Here is an 18,319-nt window from a genome sequence, read left to right as displayed (position 1 = left end):
TATTTAATTTTTTTGAAGTGATTGGAAAGGAAATGTTTTCCTGATTTCTTTCTTGGTGGGTTCATAATTAGTGGACAGGAATGCAATTGATTTTTGTGTATTAATTTTGTATCCAGCCACTTTGCTGAATTTGTTTATAAGATATAAAAGACTTCTGGTGGAGTTTTTTGTGTCTTCTATGTGTAAAGAATTATATAATTTGCAAATAGGGATAATTTGAATTCTTCTTGTACTATTTGTATTCCTTTTATTTCTTTTTCTTGCCTGATTTCTCTAGCTAAAGTTTCAAAAACCATATTGAACAAGAGTGATGACGGTGACATCCTTGTCTTATTCTAGACTTTAGAGGGAATTCTTTCAGTTTTTCCTCTTTCAGTATTATATGGGCTATTGGTTTGTCATACTGGCTCTTATCATTTTGTCATTAAGTTCCTTCTGTATCTGTAGGATTTTATCATGAATGGGTGTTGGATTTTGTCAAAGGCTTTTCTGCATCTGTTGAGATGATTTTTACCTGTGATTCTATTTATGTGGTATATTATTACATTTATTGATTTATGTGTGTTGAACTATCCTTGCCTCTCTTGAATAAAACTAACTTGGTCATGAAATATGATCTTTTTAATGTGATATTGATTTCTGTTAGTGAGGATCTTATTGAGGATTTTTGCATCTGTGTTCATCAAGGATATTAGTCTGAAGTTTTCCCTGTTTTTGTTGAGGCCTCACATAGTGTTGGTATCAGTTTAATACTGGCTTTATAGAAGGAATTTTTTAGAGGATACCATCTCTTTGTATTGTGTGGAATATTTTGAGGAGCATTCATGTTAGTTTTCCAAAAGTGTGGTAGAATTTAGTTATAAACCCATCTGGTCCCAAACTTTTTATAGTTGATAGAGTTTTGATTACTATTGCAGCATTATCACTTGTTCTTGATCTGTTTGGAATTTGTGTATGATCTTGGAGAAACTTAGGTGTATGTCTAGCAGATTATCCACTTTTTCAGATTCTCCAATTTGTTGACATACATTTTGAAAATAGTTTCTGATGATCCTCTGGGTTTCAGTGATATCTATTATAATTTTGGCTTTTTCATTTCTAATTTTATTAATTTGGGCCTTTTTCTTTCGGTAAATTTGACTGAGGATTTATCAATCTTTTTTATCTTTTCAAAGAACCAACTCTTCGATGCATTGAGCTTTTTTTGTTGTATTTTGAGTTTCAATTTTATTAATTTCCACTCTGATCTTTATTATTTCTTTTCTTCTGCTGGTTTTGGGTTTGATCTTCCTCTCCTAGAACCTTAAGATACAGCATTAGGTTATTTGTTTGGGCTTGCTCTGTGTTTCTAATAAAAGCAGCCATGAATTTCCCTCTTTTATCTGCTTTTATTGTGCCCCACCTATTCTGTTATGTAGTGTTTCCACTATCATTTAATTCTAGGAATTTTTTAATTTCTCTCCTGGTTTCTTCAGTGACCTGTTGATCAGTTAGGAGTATATGATTCAACCTCCATGTGTTTTGTAGTTTCTGTGTTTTTTCTTGTTTTTTAATTTCTTTTTCAATTTTAATTAGTACATGTTTACAGTATATAATGATTACAGTAATTATGGGGAGTTGGTACATGTACATAACACATCTGAATTCTTTTTATTTCCCTTCTTGTCCCACCTACCTCCCTCCATATCTTGGATTCCCTTCCCATTTTGCTATTATTTTCTAGTTTCATTACATTGTGATCTGATAGGATATATGAGATTATTTCAGTTTTTTGTATTTATTGAGACTTGCTCTGTGGACTAAAATATGGTCTGTTTTGGAGAAGGTTCCATGGGTTGCAAAAAAGAAAGTGAAGCTTGCTGATGTTGGGTGAAACACTATAGATATTGGTTAAGTCCATTTGGTTCATAGTGTAGTTTAATTCTGATGTTTCTTAGTTGCTCTTTTGTCTAGTTATCTTATCTATTTGTAATAGTGGGGTGTTGAATTCTCCCATTATGATTTCACTGGGGGCTGTCTGCCATTTTTTCTGAAACTGGGTGCACTAATGTTTTGTTCATATATATTTATGATATTTCTTTTTTGGTGAATTCATCCTTTCACCAATATGTAGTGGCTTTATCTCTTTTGACCAGTTTTGGTCTGAAGTGTACCTTGTCAGATATGAGTAAAGCTACTCCTTCAAGTTTCAGCTGCTTGGAGCATCATTTTCCCTCCTGTCACTTTCAGTCTATGCATGTCTTTGCAATGAGGTGTGTTTCTTTTAGACAACTTAGGAATGGGTCTTTTTTTAAAATTAATTTTATTGATACATTTTAGGTATACAATATAATGTCATTCATCATTGGAAATTTGTACCTTTACATAATCTATCTTCATTCTTATTTTTTTCCCCATTCCCCTGCCCTCCCTTTAACCCCTCCATCCCTCCCTATTTACAAAGACTTTGTTTCCATTTTTTCATTTTCTCATTTTAATTCCATTCCCTTCTTTCCTTTCTTGTACCCTTTTCCTTCCTGTACTCCTTCCCCTTCCCCTTTCCCCCCTTTCAAGAATGGGTCTTTTTTGATCCAATCTTCGAATCTGGGTCTTTTAATTGGAGAATTAAGACCGTTTACATTATTATTATTCAACGATAAATACTAGTTCATGACATTTTGTTGTTTTTCTGGTGTTTGATTCCTTTGTTTATTCATTTGTCTTCTCTGCCAGTTAGTTTTATTCTTCCCATCTGTCTCAGAATTGTTCTCTTCTTCATCCGTGTTTAGGATTTACATAAGTATTATCTGCAGTGATGGCTTGATGGTTTTGAGTTTCTCTAGTTTGTATTTATCATAGTACCTCTTTGTTTCTCCTTTGATTTTGAAACATAGCTTTGTAGGATATAGTAATCTGTGTTGGCAGTTATTTCCTTTCAAAACTTAAAAAAATTTATTCTATGTCTTCCTGGCCTCTCAAGTTTCTGTTGGGAAATCTACTGTTATTTTGATGGGCTTACCCTTATAAATGATTTCGGGGTTTTTTTAACAGTTTTTAATATTTTTTCCTTGTTTTTAATTTTTGGCATTTCACCTATAATAGCATCACGGGGAGGTTCTTTTCTCAAGGTGTCTATTTGGGGTTCCCAGTACCTTCTATACCTGGGTATCCAGCTTAATCTTCAGTTTTGGGAAATTTTCTGCTATAATTTCAGTGACTAGACTTTTTAAGCCATTATTCTGTTTTTCAGTGCTTTCTTTTAAGCTAATGAGCTTTAAGTTATTTCTTTTAAATTTATCTAGCAACTCCTCCACATCTCTTTAATGTTGCTTTTTTTTTTTAGGTACAGGGGATCAAGCTCAGGACCTTGTGCTTGCAAGGCAGGCGTGGTGCTACTGAGCTAAATCCCCGGCCTCAATTTATTATTATTTTTTTTTTTTTTACTTTGATCCTGTCTGAATGTTTTAGTACTTCCATGTCTTCAATTCGTGATTGTTGCTTCTGTCTGATCAAGTCTACTGCCTCGATATTAAGTTGCATTTTCAAAAATATGACTTACTGAGGTTTCATGTCCTGGATTTCTTTTCCTTTTTTTTTCTCATTAAGTTTATTGGTACATTTTAGGTCTACAATATGATGACATTCATCATTGGGAATTTATACCTGTACATGATGTATCTTGGTTCTGAGATTTTCCCCATCCCCCTACCCTTCCTTCAACCCCTCCACTCCTCCTTATTGACAAAGACTTTGTTTCCGTTTTTTCATTTGATCGTATTTTTTCTTTTCCCCTACCCCCCCACTTCCCCTTCCCCTTCCCCTTTGGGCCTTTTCTTCCAATTTCACATTATCTATTATACATTTTGGTCCTCATTTACACTTTCAGTTTCTTTCATCAGAAAAACTATTTAGTATTTACACATGTGTGTCCTGTTTATTTCACTTAAGAGTATGGGCTTAATGTGCATCCATTTAGCTATAAATGTCTCTAGTTTCTCATTCTTTATGGCTGAGTAGTACTCCATTTTATTATTATTTTTAAACGTATCTTCTTTATCCAGTTACCAGTTGATGAGCACTTGAGCTGTTTCCACCATCTAGCTGTTACAAACTGTGCTGCTGCGGTATGATACTTTTAATTCTTTGGGGAAGATAACCAGCAGGGGAATAGCTGGGTCAAATGGGAGCTCTAACCCTAGTTTTTTAAGGTATCTCCATAGTGATTTCCACAGTGGTTGCACTAGTCTCCACTCCCACCAATAGGGGAAAAGGATTCCTTTTTTCCCCACAGTGCAGCCAGCATTTGTTATTGGTTGATTTCTTGATAGCAGCCATTCTTTCTGGGGTGAGGTGGAATCTCAGCATTTTCATTTGCATCTCTTGAATGACCAGCGATGTTGAACATTTTTTCATATGTTTATTTGCTATTTCTACTTCTTTGTCTGATAAATGTCTGTTCATTTCAGATGCCCATTTTTGTAATACTTTTTTTTTTTTTTTTTTTTTTGGTACCGGGGATCGAACTCGGTGAAACCACTGAGCTAAATCTCCGGCTTTTTTTTTTTTTTTTTTTTCAGATGCCCTTTTTTGTACTGGGTCTTTACATTTGGGAGGTCTGAGTTTTTTTAAGTTCTTTATATTCTAGATAGTACACCTTTGTCTGAAAAACAGGTGGTAAAAATTTTTTCCCTCACTGTGCATTGTCTCTTCACACTGTTGGTGGTTTCTCTTGCTGTACAGAAGCTTTTTAATAAGAAGAGATCCTACTTGTTGATTATTTGTGGTAGTTCACGGGCAACTCAGGTCTGAGGTTGTGTTCATAAAATTTTTTCCTATGCCAATGTCTTCAAGAGTTCTACTTAACCTCTCTTCCAGCCAGTTTAGTGTTTCTGTTTTAATATTTAGATCTTTGATCCATTTCAATTTTAATTTAGTGCGTGGTGAAAGACACAGATCTAGTTATAACCTTTGGTAAGTTGAAACCCAATTTTTTCAGCACCATTTATTAAAGAGGCTGTCTTTCCTCTAGTGAGGGTGTTTAGCTCCTTTGTCAAAGATGAGGTGACTGAGTGTGTCTGGAGTTATTTCTCCAACTTTTAATCTGTACCATTGATCCTCAGGTCTATTTTGTGGCCAGCACCATGCTGATTTTATCATAGTAGCTTTGTAGTATAGTTTTGAGCTGGGGCTTGTGATACACCCTGCCTTGTCTTTGTTGCCTAGAATTGCCTTTGGTATTCTAGATCTCTTCTTGTTCCAAATGAATTTTTGAATTGCTTTCTCTAGTTCTGTGAAATATACTGTTGGAATTTCATTTGAGATTGCATTGAATCTATGTAGCAGTTTTGGAAGTATGGCCATTTTCATTATATTGGTTCTTCATACCCAAGAGCAAGGGATGTCTTTCCAAAATTTTCTGATATCCACTTCAGTCTCTTTTTTCCAAGCTCTATAGTTGTCAAAGTAGAGGTCTTTCATTTCTTTTGTTAGATTGATTCCTCAGTATTTCATTTTTTTTGGATGCTATTGTGAAAGAAGTTGTTTTTCCAGTTCCCCTCTCAGTGAGTCTGTTGTTCTTGTACAGGAAGGCTATTGATTTTTGTGTGTTGACCTTGTATCCAGCTACTCTACGGAATTTGGTTACTAAGTGTAGAAGACTTTTGGTGGAGTTCTTGGGGTCTTCTATATAGGTATTATGTCATCTGCAAATAATGGCAATTTAATGTCTCCATATTTTATTTTTATTCCTTTTATTTCTTTAATTGCTGTGGCTAGTATTTCCAAAACTATATTGAATAAGATAGTGATAGTGGACATCCTTGTCTTCTTCCTGATTTTAGTGTGAAGGATTTCAGTTTTTGACCATTTAGTATGATATTGGCTGTTGGTTTTTCATAGATGACTTCTATCAGTTTGAGGTAGAGACCATCTATTCCAATTTTTTGTAGGGTTTTTAATCATAAATGCATGTTGGATTTTATCAGATGCTTTTTCTGCATCTATGGAGATAATGATATGGTTTTTGTCCTTGGCTCTATTGATATAGTGTATTACATTGGTTGATTTGCGTGTGTTGGACCATCCCTGCATCCCTGGGATGAATCCCACTTGGTCAGGGTGTATGATCTTCTTGATGATCTTCTACATTCTATTTGCCAGTATCTTATTAAGGATTTTTGCATCTATGTTCATTAGTGAGATTGGCCTATAGTTCTCTTTTTGGGTTAGGTCTTTCTCTGCTTTGGGGATCAAGGTGATGCTTGCTTCCAGGAATGAATTTGGGAGAATTGCTTCCATTTCAATTTCATTGAAGAGTTTAAACAGTAATGGCAATAGTTCTCCTCTAAATGTCTTATAGAATTCAGCAGTGAAGCCATCAGGACCTGGGCTTTTCTTTGAGTTGGTGAGTTTTTAATTATGTTGGTGAGTTTTTAATTATGTTTTCAATTTGTTGATTGTTATTGGGTTGTTTAGAATTTTTAGATCTTCTTCATTCAACTTTGATAATTCATGTGTATCTAGAAATCTATTTCTTCTGTGTTTTCCATCTTATTGGCATATAGGTTCTCCAAGTAGGTATTGATGATCTTCTGGATTTCTGCTTAGTCTTGTAATTTCACTCTTTTCATTCCTAATTGCATGGATTTGGGCCTTTTCTTTCCTTTTTTTTTTTTTTTGATAAGGTTGGCTAAGGGTTTGTCCATTTTATTTATTCTTTTGAAGAACCAACTCTTTGTTTCATTGATTTTTTTGTATCATTCTCTTAGTCTCCATTGTGTTAATTTCTGCTCTAATCTTTATAATGCCCTCCCTTGTACCAGCTTTGGGTTTATCTTGCTCTTGTTTTTCTAGAAACATGAGGTTCAGCATCAGGTTGTTTATTTAAGCTTGCACTGTTTTCCAAAAACAAGTATTCACTGCTCTGAATTTCCCTCATAAGGCTGCTTTCGCTGTGTCCCATAAATTCTGATATGTTGCATTGGCATTATCATTGTAGAAACTAATTTATTCTTTAATTTCCTGTGTGACCCATTGGTTGTTCAGGAGGGTGTTGTTTAATTTCCATGTGTTTATGAAGTTCTTTTGGTTTCTTTTGCTATTGATCTCCAATTTCATTGCACTATGATCTGATGATATACAGGGGATAACCTCAGTTCCTTTGCATTTACTTAAACATGTTCTATGAGCAAGCATGTGGTCTATTTTGGAGAATGACCCATATGTCACTGAATAGAATGTATATTTTGATTTTTGGGGGTGGAACACTCTGTAAACATCTGTTAAGTCCATTTGTTCAAGAATTTTGTTGAGTTCTTTTATTTCATTATTCATTTTTTGCCTAGTTGATCTGTCTATTTGTGACAGTGGGGTATTGAGGTCCCTCACTACAGTTCTGTCAGTGCTTGGTGCATATATATTTATGATTGTTATCTCTTCCTCTTGGATTGTTTCCTTTAGAAGGATGCAGTGTCCTTTTTTGTCTCTTAATCAGTGTGGGTTTGAAATCCGCTTGGTCTGCAAAGAGGATAGCTGCTCCTGCTTTTTTTCGGGTTCCCATCTCATGGAGTATTGTTTTCCACCCTTTAGCTTTCAGTCTATGAATTTCTTTTTGAATTAAATGTGTTTTCTTGTATGCAGCATATTGTTGGATCTTGCTTCTTGACCCCATTCTGCCAGTCTGTTTCTTTTGATTGGTGAATTGAGACCATTAACATTGACGGCCATAACTGATATGCATTGACTTATCCTTGTCATGACTTTTTCTTTTTGTTAGATTCTCCCCCTTGGCATTTAATTTCTTGTCTTACCTGATGGATTCATTCTGCTGGGCTTCCTGGGGTTGTGACACTCATTGTCTTTTCCTAGGATATTGTTTAAAAATTTCTGGAGTGCTGGTTTGGTATTCACGAAGTTCCTCAGGTGTTCTTTGTTGTGAAAGTATCTTATTTCTCTATCAATTTTGAAAAATAGCTTTGCAGGATACATCAATCTGGGTTGGAAGTTGTTTTCTTTTAGGGCTTGAAATACTTCAGTCCAGGCTCTTCTTGACTTGAGGGTTTGTGTTGAGAAATCTGCTGTGATTCTGATGGGCTTTCCTTTATATATGATTTGTTTCTTTTCTCTAACTGCTTGTAGAATTTTGTTTTTCTTTTGGGTTTCAGGAATCTTGACTATTATATGCTTAGATGTAGTTTTTTTTTTTATCATGGCTAGTTGGAGTTTTATATGCCTCACTTATCTGTATGTCAAATTCTTTTCCCCTGCTTGGGAAGAAGTTTTCTGCCAAAACTTCTGTGAATTTTTTTTTATGTCATTTACACTATCTCCTGTTTCTTCATTGACTCCAATCCATCTTATGTTATTCTTCTTTGCATCAACTATCATCTGCTTGATTGATATCTCGTGGTCCCTTGCTATTTTAAGAAATCTTTCTTTTCTTGGTCACTAACTGCAATACTGTCTTCTATACCTGATATTCTCTCCTCACATTGGCTCATTCTGCTGGGTAAACTTCCAGTGGTTTTTAATATCCTGGATATCTTTTTGAGTCTGTTTTATGGATTCCATTTCTTTCCTGTGCTGGGATTGCATCATGTTCTTGAGCTCCTGTATTTTTTTATCTGTCTGCTTTAGAATTATTAATCATGTCTTTTACTATGGTCACCATCTCTGTTGTTATCTGAGAAATTATTTCTTTTTTTTTTTGCACTTTATTAAATTCTTTTATTGGTACATTATAGGTATACAACATAATTACATTTCTCATTGGGAATTGTACCTTTACATAATGAATGCATCTTGGTTCTTATTTTTTCCCCATTCCTAGCCCTCCCTTCACCCCCTCCACCCTTCCCTATTTACAAAGACTTTATTTCCATTTTTTCCATTTCTCAGCATTTTTCCTTTCCCTTCTTTCCTTTCCCCTGCTCCTCCCACTACCCCTACCCCTTTGGACCTTTTCTTCCTATTTTGCATTATCAATTATTCATTCTAATCATTGGTACATTTTAGGTATACAATATAATGACACTCATCATTGGAAATTTGCACCTTTACATAATCTCTCTTGGTTCTTATTTTTCACCCTTGCCCACCCCTCCCTTCAACCCCTCCAGTCCTCCCTATTTACAAAGATTTTGTTCCTATTTTTCCATTTTCTCATATTAATCCCACTCCCTTCTATCCTTTCCCCTAGCCCTCCCACTTCCTTCCCCTTTGCCCCTTTTCTTCCTATTTCACATTACATATTATACATTTAGTCCTTATTTACACTTTCAGTTTGAGAAATTATTTCTGATTTCATTTTTTCTACCTCCTCTTACGTTGCCAGTTCAGGGAGTCCAGGTGGTTGAGTTTTGGGTTGTTCCATCTTACCCCCTGGATTTCCCTTTAGTGATCTAGAAGTCTAGATCTGCATCTTGTTTAGGTGTCTTCTAATTTCTATTTTTTTATTATTGTTGAAGTTTTTGGTTCAATTTGTTGCTTGTAAATTGCTTATTGTATGTGTCTTTATTGCTAGTATTTAGAGCCCTTAGAGAATGGCTACTTCTTGGATTGTCTTCCTGGTATAGTAGGCCTTTGGGTTTTGACTCTGAATGGCCTTTAAATGAGCTCAGTCTTGGTATACCAGTAAAGACAGTTGACTAGAACAATCACATCACCTTGGCCAAAGTAATACAATCAGCAACAATAGCATCAAACACAGCTTAGAAAATGACAAATTTGGGGATTATTATTCTGACACCTTTACCTGTATAAACTAGACTTGTGGTTATGTATCAAAATCGAGGACCAACTAGAAATATGTTTACAGTTAGCAAGCCCTTCACTGTATCAGCTTTACCCTCCCGTAAGAAGACTTAGAAGGAGTTGAGGAGGATAGAGAGATGGAAGGAGAGGTTAGAAGTAGGGCTAGAGGACACAGGAGGATCTGACAAACTTTGGGAAACTGGTGACGATGAGAGGAAAAGAGAGAAGGGAAGCACAGAAACAAGAACAGAACAAACTAATAGCAACTGGAAAACTAGAAACTGTATTCACACCCTTTTAACAGTAAGAACAATTAAGAAACAAACAGGAACAAGAGAGTGGAGAAATGAAGAAGAAGACAAGAGAAGAAAGAATAAAAAGGAAAATAAGAAAGGAAAAAAAAAGCTTCCCTTCAAGGTGTGACTCTGCTGTTGCTGGCATACAATGTGGGCAACAGCGTGCAGAGCTGAGTCGATCAATCTCAGCAAACCTACCGTAGTCCAGTGAGATTCAGGCTGGTTTCTGAGCTGGAATTGAGCTTGCTGACCTCCTGCAGGTTAGAACTCTGCAAGATTCTACTGCAGGTTTGAGCCGCCCTTCCCCCATTACAGGTCCAGGTTCATTAGGAGGTGCTGGTCCCAGCAACTCACCAACTGCTGCACTCCACTCTTGTCTTCGCTCTCCCAGTGGGCTTCAGTTTTCAACAACAAGCCTTGGAGAGACCCTCTCTCTGATGTTCACCACTGTGCCATCTTCTCAAGCTCATAGCAGTGGCTCTGTGACCCCAGGTGCCTCTGCTGCAGGGATCTGGATCTGAGGGATGCCCTCCCAGTCGCAGGGACATGACACATCTCAAGGGATCCGGGAACAGGCAGGTGCATGCATGTCTTGCCCATTTCCTGGATTTCTGCTTGGTTTTTTTGCAGAACTTCTCTTTTCTGAAGTGGTCTTTTATATCCTTTCTTCTTTAATTCAGTCACCTGTTTATTTGTATCTTCATGGATCTCATTGATCATTCTAGTAATTGATTCTTTCAGCTGCTTATTCATCTCTTCTTTGATCTCATCAATCATTTTAACTGCCAGTTTTTTAATTCCTTGAAATTTCATTCACTTCAGTATTTATGGGACCAAATTTGGAGAGTTCTGTATTTTTGGAGGCATTTTGTTTTCTAATTTTATTTGAGCTTATATACTGAAGTTTGTAGGACAGTTGGATAAAATGTCTCTTTCACGGTTGTATGAGGTTCTTTTTTGTAAGAGGCTTTCTCTTTAAATATAGTTTGTGTGGCTGTCTATCTATGTGAGAGTTTCTACTCAGTCTGCACTGAATGCTAGCCTTATCCCCTAGTGGTGCTTTGAGAAGACAGAATAGTCCCAATAATATCAACAGTTGATACCATAGACTATTTCATACCTAAGAACTTGATGAGAAAGATCTGTAGTATTACACTAATCTAGTACAAGACCCACCAAGTAATATAGCATACTTGCCTAAACCAAATTCGGCATTGATGATATTCGAATTGTTTTAAGGCCAGGGATGTAGCTCAGTGGTACCACGCCTGCCAGGCATGTGCAAGGTCCTATGTTCAATCCTTGGTCCAGCGAAAAAAAAAAAGTGTTTTAAATAGTAAATAGGTAAATAAGAGGAACAGATAGCAGGGGGAAAATAGAGAATAAAAAATAATAATACCAAAGAGGGGGTGGTAAGAGAAAGGGAGAGTGGAAAGACTGAAGCAGGTATATAGGAAGAAGTAATGAAAATAAGGAGGGGAATATAAATGAGAGGTGAGAGAAAAGAAAAGGGGCCTGTATCCAGCTGTTGATCAAACAAACAAACTTAGATATTCCTAATGAGCAACTTTTGGTATGGGAATATATTACAAAACAAGGTAGGATGCTGTGGAGTTAAAACAGAAAACCAGTAATTCACAGATGGACCCATACATACATGTATAAAAAGACTGGCCTTTTGTTATACAAAACAAATCACTCATAAAGAGGTAACAAGGCAAAATATAAAAGGAAAGGAGGGAGGGTGGCAACTGTCCTGTTTTATTGATTATGATGAGTATCCCTGCACAGTTTTTTTGCTGCCACCATCTTCAGCACACCGTGTTTGGAGTCATCTAGCATTCTCAGGGTCAGTGGCCAGACCTTTATTTACTCTGCCCCCTCCAGTGAGTCTCAGCCCAGGGTTCTCAGCCAGCCACAACCTTGTAGGATGTTCCACCTTGTCCTGGAAATTCCTTAGCTTGCTTAGACCCTGTGATTTCAGTGGCATTCAGGGTTGGGAATGAGCTTTTTTCAGCAAGGCTGTTTCTCTTCACCTCCTGTGCCTGTGTGCCCCAGTGGCCCCAGATCTCTGAGTTTTTCTGTGGCATTTGTTTCTTCTATCCAAGAAGAAACCCAAGCCAAGACTGTCCAGTCTGTCTTTCATCTCTTACAGCGCTAACTCAGTCCTCAGAATGGCTTGGTCTCTAGACTTGCCCTGAGAACAGAGCCCAAGGATGGGGAAGCACTTTCCTGTTATTATCACATACTCTGCATCATGTCCCAGAGGGAGAACTACATGGCTGGGCCAGCTCTGCAGGTAGTGGCATGTGAGTTGAGTGCCCAGCTACAGCCACTGCCCCACCCATCCCCAGATTCTTCCCCTAAAAGTTTGGTGCAATTTACAGAATGACACTGGCCCTGCACCTTGACCTGTGCTGGGAGCAGCACCCAGGTTGAGAAGGGGCTTCACTTCTTACCCTTGCTTTTCCTTTTTTCTGCATTTCAACTCTTTACTATCCTATTCAAGTTGTATTTCAGTACTTGGTGCCTCTCCCATCTCATGTAGTTGCACACTGACCTTGGTAAGTATCTCAGAGCTCTCTGAGTGCTGCTTCCTCTGCACCACCATGATATTCCTCAAAATAATTTTAAAACCCAGAGATGAGAATGTGATTGGTGGTTGGGAGATGCTCAGGTCAACACACAGGGCCCCGTACTGTGTACAGAAAAAAAAGATTCAGTCTGGCCTAATTACAGGAGTTCCTAACTGAAATGTTTTTATTAGAGATGTAAATTTGGAAATTGTCAGCATTGAAGTGATATTTAAAAATCAGAATATTTGGTTAAATCACCCAGAGATGGATATAGATAGGTAGAGAAGAAAACCAAGAACTATGTCTTGAGTAGTCAATTGTTAAAAACACATCAAAGAGACAAAATCCATGCTATCTTCAATGATCAAGGTGTGAAGTAAAGAGGAACATAATTTGAATGGTATCAAATAGTGTATTTATAAAAATGAAACACAAGAGACTTTTCCAAGAATATCAGACCTAGACATGATGACTTACTTTGTATAGGGGCTTGAAAGAGAAGAAAAAGTAGTTAAAAATTAAAATATAATATATTAAAATATAATAAAAATACTAAAATAGTTCTAAAATCTGTAGTGATTAGATTGATGGCAATGCTGGCTGAAATAAATGCAAAAGAAAAAAAATTTTTATCTGGGCACTCTGCATTGGTGCTCATCTATAATCCTAGCTATTCCGGGGGCTGAGGCAAGAGGGGCATGCGTTTGAGCCTGGCTGAGCAACACTGACTTCAAAATTCTGGGCCAAGGGTGTAGCTCAGGGGTGGAGTGCTTGCCTAATATGCCGGAGGCCCTGGGTTCAAGCTCCAGAACGAGGGGAAAGGAATCAGGACAGCGGTAGGTGTGGTTAAGAAAAGTAAGTATCTTTCATGACAGAGGCAAGTTCAGGTAGAGAGATCCCAGAAATTTGGGGTGATAACTCTTAAAAAAGTGGCTAGCTTTTTTGATGTGTTATCTTTACTAATAATGATGTGATCTATAACATGAAATGATTATTTTCTGAAGGCTCTGCTTGAGAAGAAGCAAAGAGAAGAAGATAAAGAGAAAATGAAACAAGTATTTTCTCAGCTCATACAAGATTCTGCCATTAGAACCAGGAAAGAAGTAAGGGGTTTTTAAGTATTTTAAAATTCAAATTTTAAGTTTCAACTAAAGACTAAATAATATCTAAATACTTTTAAATTAAAATAGTTGTGTACATATTTATGACTACATTAAATCATTAACATGAATCATGTTATAATATTCTGGTTAATAACTAACTAGAATAATGAGAAACCTTTATATTTTATATTTCTGCAGTGTGTGAAATTTCAAAGAGTAATTATTATTTTATAAAGCAACAAAATATATATATATGTATTATTTATACACTATGAAAAATTTTTCACCTATTTCTTTTCTGGCTATAAAATACAACAATGCTTCTGTTTTTAGTACAAAAATACTTTTATCTCAGTTCTCAAATAAATACAATTTTTGAAAAAAATAAAACATTGTTTACTTTTGAGTTTGAGTCATGACTAGCACCCTCGTTGGCCTTTCCTATTTCTCTTTCTTGTTAGTGTACCTTACAGTTTAGTTGGTAAACATCCTTACCGATAAAAATTATAGAAGGAAATGTTTACATGAATAAAATGAGGTTCGGATGAGAGAGGAATATTAGTCTGTGGATAGACTTGAGAACCTCAACCACAACGAACCACCTCATAGTCGTATGTATTTGTTCCATGTAACAAGGGTTTATATTTTTTCATCAGATACTAACTCTAGAAAATTTCCTACGGAGTATGGTTCACAGATGATATACTATCAGCTTCAAGAGTTCACCTTTCAAAAAGTATCAATAGTTTAATTCAGCTGAATTTGCCATCATTAATATAAAATATTTCAAAATATGCGTTTTACTGTTGTCATAAACCCTCAACTTAGCTCTATCAGTTTTAAACACTGAAATGAACACATTTTACAAATTTTGTGACAGGCATGACTATGTTTATAAAAATCAAAACTTTTATATTACGGGAATATTTATGTTTTAAATTCTCTTACCTCAGTATTCCATTGCTGTAACAAATTGCTATAACAAATGCCTGAGATAATCAGTTTATAAAGAGAGAAAGTTTATTCTGGATATGGTTTCAGTTTTCAGTACATGATTGGGTGGCCCCATTGCTTTTAGGCCTACAGTGAGGCAGCACATCAGGGCAGAAGCATATGTTGGGGTAGGACCACTTAGCTCATGGCTAGGAAGTGAAAGAGAGGAAGAGGAAGTGGCTGGGATTCCACTCTCCCCTTCAAGGCCCTGCAGCCAATAACCTGAAGATCTCCCACTAGACCCCACTTCTTAAAGATTCTACCACCTCCTAATAATACCTTGCTGGGAAACAAGCCTTTCACATATAGGGTTGTAGAGGACATTCTAGATCCAAAGTATAACACTCAGGCTTGCTCCTCTGTAGTGGAGATGATAACTACCTCATGGGCTCTTTGTAAGAGTGAGTGACGTAATAACATAACATAAGGCATTCTGAACAGTACTTAACACATAATGCTCAATATATACTAAGCTGTGTTATCACTGACAGAAGAGATTGATCCTTAATATCTTAATCTTTAACTTGTAGGAAAATTCAACATCAAATTATATAACCTTAAATAGGGCTGAAATAGAACTATATATAATGTTTGATAGGCCTTCAAAAAGATAACTCATATTAATTAACCAAATAAACTATGTATAGTGTCGTAAATGTTCCACAGAAAATTTATGTTTTTAAATAATTTATTTTATAATTTTAAAAGATACTATAATTTCTAAGATTTTTTAGATTATAGAAGTTTACTGATGATGTACCATTAGCATCAGTACTCTTTATAATCCTTTTTAAAAACATGACCAGCAATTGGGGAAAAATTACTGTCTTAGGAGCCATCCTGTGATGTGACCATTCTTCAAAATATTCTGCACACAAATTGTACTGGTTCTGAAAATAGTTAAATGTTAATTCACATAAAGATGACCTAAAATGTAATTTACTTAATCCTAGGATGTGATGTTCATTGCAACAGTGACTTTGTATTTGTAAAATAAAGGTGCCTTTAAAGTTATTACTTACATTTTCCATGTGTGAATTTGCTTTCCTGTCCCCCTCCAGCATGAGGGATGGAACCCAGGTCCTTGCTCATGCTAGGCAAGTGCTCTAACACTGAGCTATATCCTCCCTTCCTCCGCTTTTCTCCTGCTTGGCTCTGTGGCAACAGTTTTCAAAGAGTTGTTCAGGGATTCTTCAAGATCACACCTACTTTCCTAATTATGTAATACTTTGCTTTTTTTCACTCTCACTCTCTCGTGAGTGTGCAGTGTTGTTTTCCAAAAGTTGCATAATTGGGCTGGGGATTGAGCTCAGTGGTGCTGTGCTGCCTGGCAAGCACGAGGTCCTGAGTTCAATTCCCGGCACAGGAAAAAAAAAAAAAACATTGGAACTAAAAATTGCGAAATATACAGAAACACAACAAGTTGAATACAGAAGCAGATATGAGAATCTAGCTTTCTTTTCAGCCAGACATTAAGGAGATTTACAAAAATATAAAATAATGCCAAAAATCTTTAGTTTTGGAGAATACACTTATTTTCATAAAATGTGTTTTATACTAACAGCTAATTATTTTAATTATTGTTTTAAAGGAATAATTAAAATTTTATTTCTAATAATGATAAAATATTGGTAGAAAAACACATTATATTAGAAGTATCATCCTTTTCTCTCTCTTTCTAATCTCATGACAAATTCTTGGTTATTGGACACCTTGTGTGCTTATTTATCTTTTATGACCTAAAAGTTACAACTTTATTTAAACTATTATATAAAATTATTATGTGATTATTATTCTAAGTTTTAATGTTTTATAAACTTACACTAAATTTTTATCAGTTATTAGTCATTATGCATTGCCTAAATAATTTCTATTGTCTTCTTTTACAGATTGAAAACACCAAAAAGCAACATCAAGTACAGATTTTTCAACTAACAGAAGAACTTTCAGCTCTTCAAATGGTATGTTAGAAGCCTATGTTGAAGCCTGGGGATGTAGCTTAGTGGTAAAGTACCTACCTAGTATGCACAAGGCTCTGGGTTCAATCACAAGCACCACAAAAAAGAAAGAAAAAGAAGAGACTATATGAATATTTTACATATTGCTTATTTTAAAGGACGAGATATATGCTATTGGGCATTTGTTTATTCAAAATATACTTATTAAGTTAGGACCTATGCTAGGTGCTAGGAAAAGCATGAAAACACAGATAGACATGTTTTTTTACAGTCTAGTGCTATATGTTCTACCAGGAAAGATAGCATCCATGACATTTTATGTAATTACTTCTCTTTAACAGAGAACGCGTAGAATGCCATTAAGACACCCAGCTGTAGCTCCTACCACACTCTGGGTTTAGACGGGGGGGGGAGCCACCTTGTGGATTCAGATGGAGGGGGTTAATGTATGACAGTAAGCAGGAAGAAAGACATGAAAATTTCCCCAAAACAATTCATACTGAAGGATAAGTAGGCAAAATGGTAGAGGACGTGAGTACTTGTGTGACTAGAGATTGTATTAGGAACGTAAATTTATCTTGAAGATCTAATGAAATGAAATTTGATAACTTTACTTACATGATAATAGAAATACAAGAATTTCTAAGAACTGGAAAGATATTTACAACTTCAAGAACTCATCGGTTCTGAATCCTTGTGTCGTTTCTCATATCAGTGACAAAATTCAGCAATAAATTTTATCACATAATATATATTATGTGATAGTATTTGTTGAGTGCACAACCACTCATGTACATTTGCTTTTTCACTCCATGAAAATCTTATCTCTTCAATTAGATTACACAATAGAGGAATCTTATCTCTTCCTTCAGTTTCCCCAGTGCCTAATACAGTGTTTTGCATAGTACATTTTTAAATAAATATTTATCTACTAAATGATATTTACATACTTCTGAAAAAGGGATCACATCTTTTCCACATTTTATAAACCCTGTAGTGTACATTATAAGACTTAATCATTGTGTATTGGTCCTGAATATAATAGAACTGAGAACAGTGTTAGTTTTTATTTGTTTGTTTAATGTCATTTGTTTTAATGATGTAGGAATTGTGTAAAATTAATGGGATGCAGTATGGCTAATTAGTCATGTTTAATTCTTTGTTGTTATGCAGTTTTGCTTCTTTTTCTATCACCCTGTTATTTTATCTGTTCTCTTTCATGAAATAATTATCAAAAGACTCACATCTTTGTGAAACAATAGAAATAATAGTGTCTTTACCCCAGACTAAGATCATTTAACGGGCTGTAAACTCTGCAAGGGTGTGAACATTTGTTCTCCTTTCCCAAAGGAAGGAGAACTGGCTATACCCTGCTAGGACTTTTTAAAAAATAATTGTTGTGGGGCCCGGGATTTAGCTCAGTGGTTCTGGTGACTGCCTTGCAAGCGCAAGGACCAGAGTTCGATCCCCGGTACCAAAAAAAAAATTTAATTTAATTTAAAAAAAAAATTGTTGTTAGGTGTGTAACAACCAAAGCTGTATTACACTCAACTTATAGTCATTTTGACAATTTCAGTTTATTTTTAAAAGTGTATCTTATAATTCATAGTAAAAACAATTTTATTTCATAGCTAAGTGATTTTTCTAAAGATATGAAACATCTG

At 35.7% G+C, this 18,319-nt stretch overlaps 1 protein-coding gene across 5 annotated transcripts in view; it reads left to right on the top strand.

Annotated features, from left to right (window-relative positions):
• Sclt1 (sodium channel and clathrin linker 1) overlaps nucleotides 1–18,319 on the top strand; it is a 181,687-nt gene that overhangs the window by 96,825 nt on the left and 66,543 nt on the right. For all 5 annotated transcript variants that reach the window (XM_087193286.1, XM_087193285.1, XM_087193283.1 and 2 more), the window contains 2 exons: nucleotides 13,606–13,704; nucleotides 16,587–16,658. In XM_087193286.1, coding sequence (XP_087049412.1) covers nucleotides 13,606–13,704; nucleotides 16,587–16,658 — 171 coding nt within the window. The remainder of the gene's footprint in view (nucleotides 1–13,605; nucleotides 13,705–16,586; nucleotides 16,659–18,319) is intronic.

This window comes from Heterocephalus glaber, unplaced genomic scaffold, assembly GCF_053883595.1.
Source record: "Heterocephalus glaber isolate CG9 unplaced genomic scaffold, H.glaber_assembly_v1.0 deba00001586, whole genome shotgun sequence".
In the NCBI taxonomy this organism is placed as follows: Eukaryota; Metazoa; Chordata; class Mammalia; order Rodentia; family Bathyergidae; genus Heterocephalus; species Heterocephalus glaber.
Note: the sequence above shows the minus strand (reverse complement) of the source record. Positions and strands in the feature narration are given on the sequence as shown.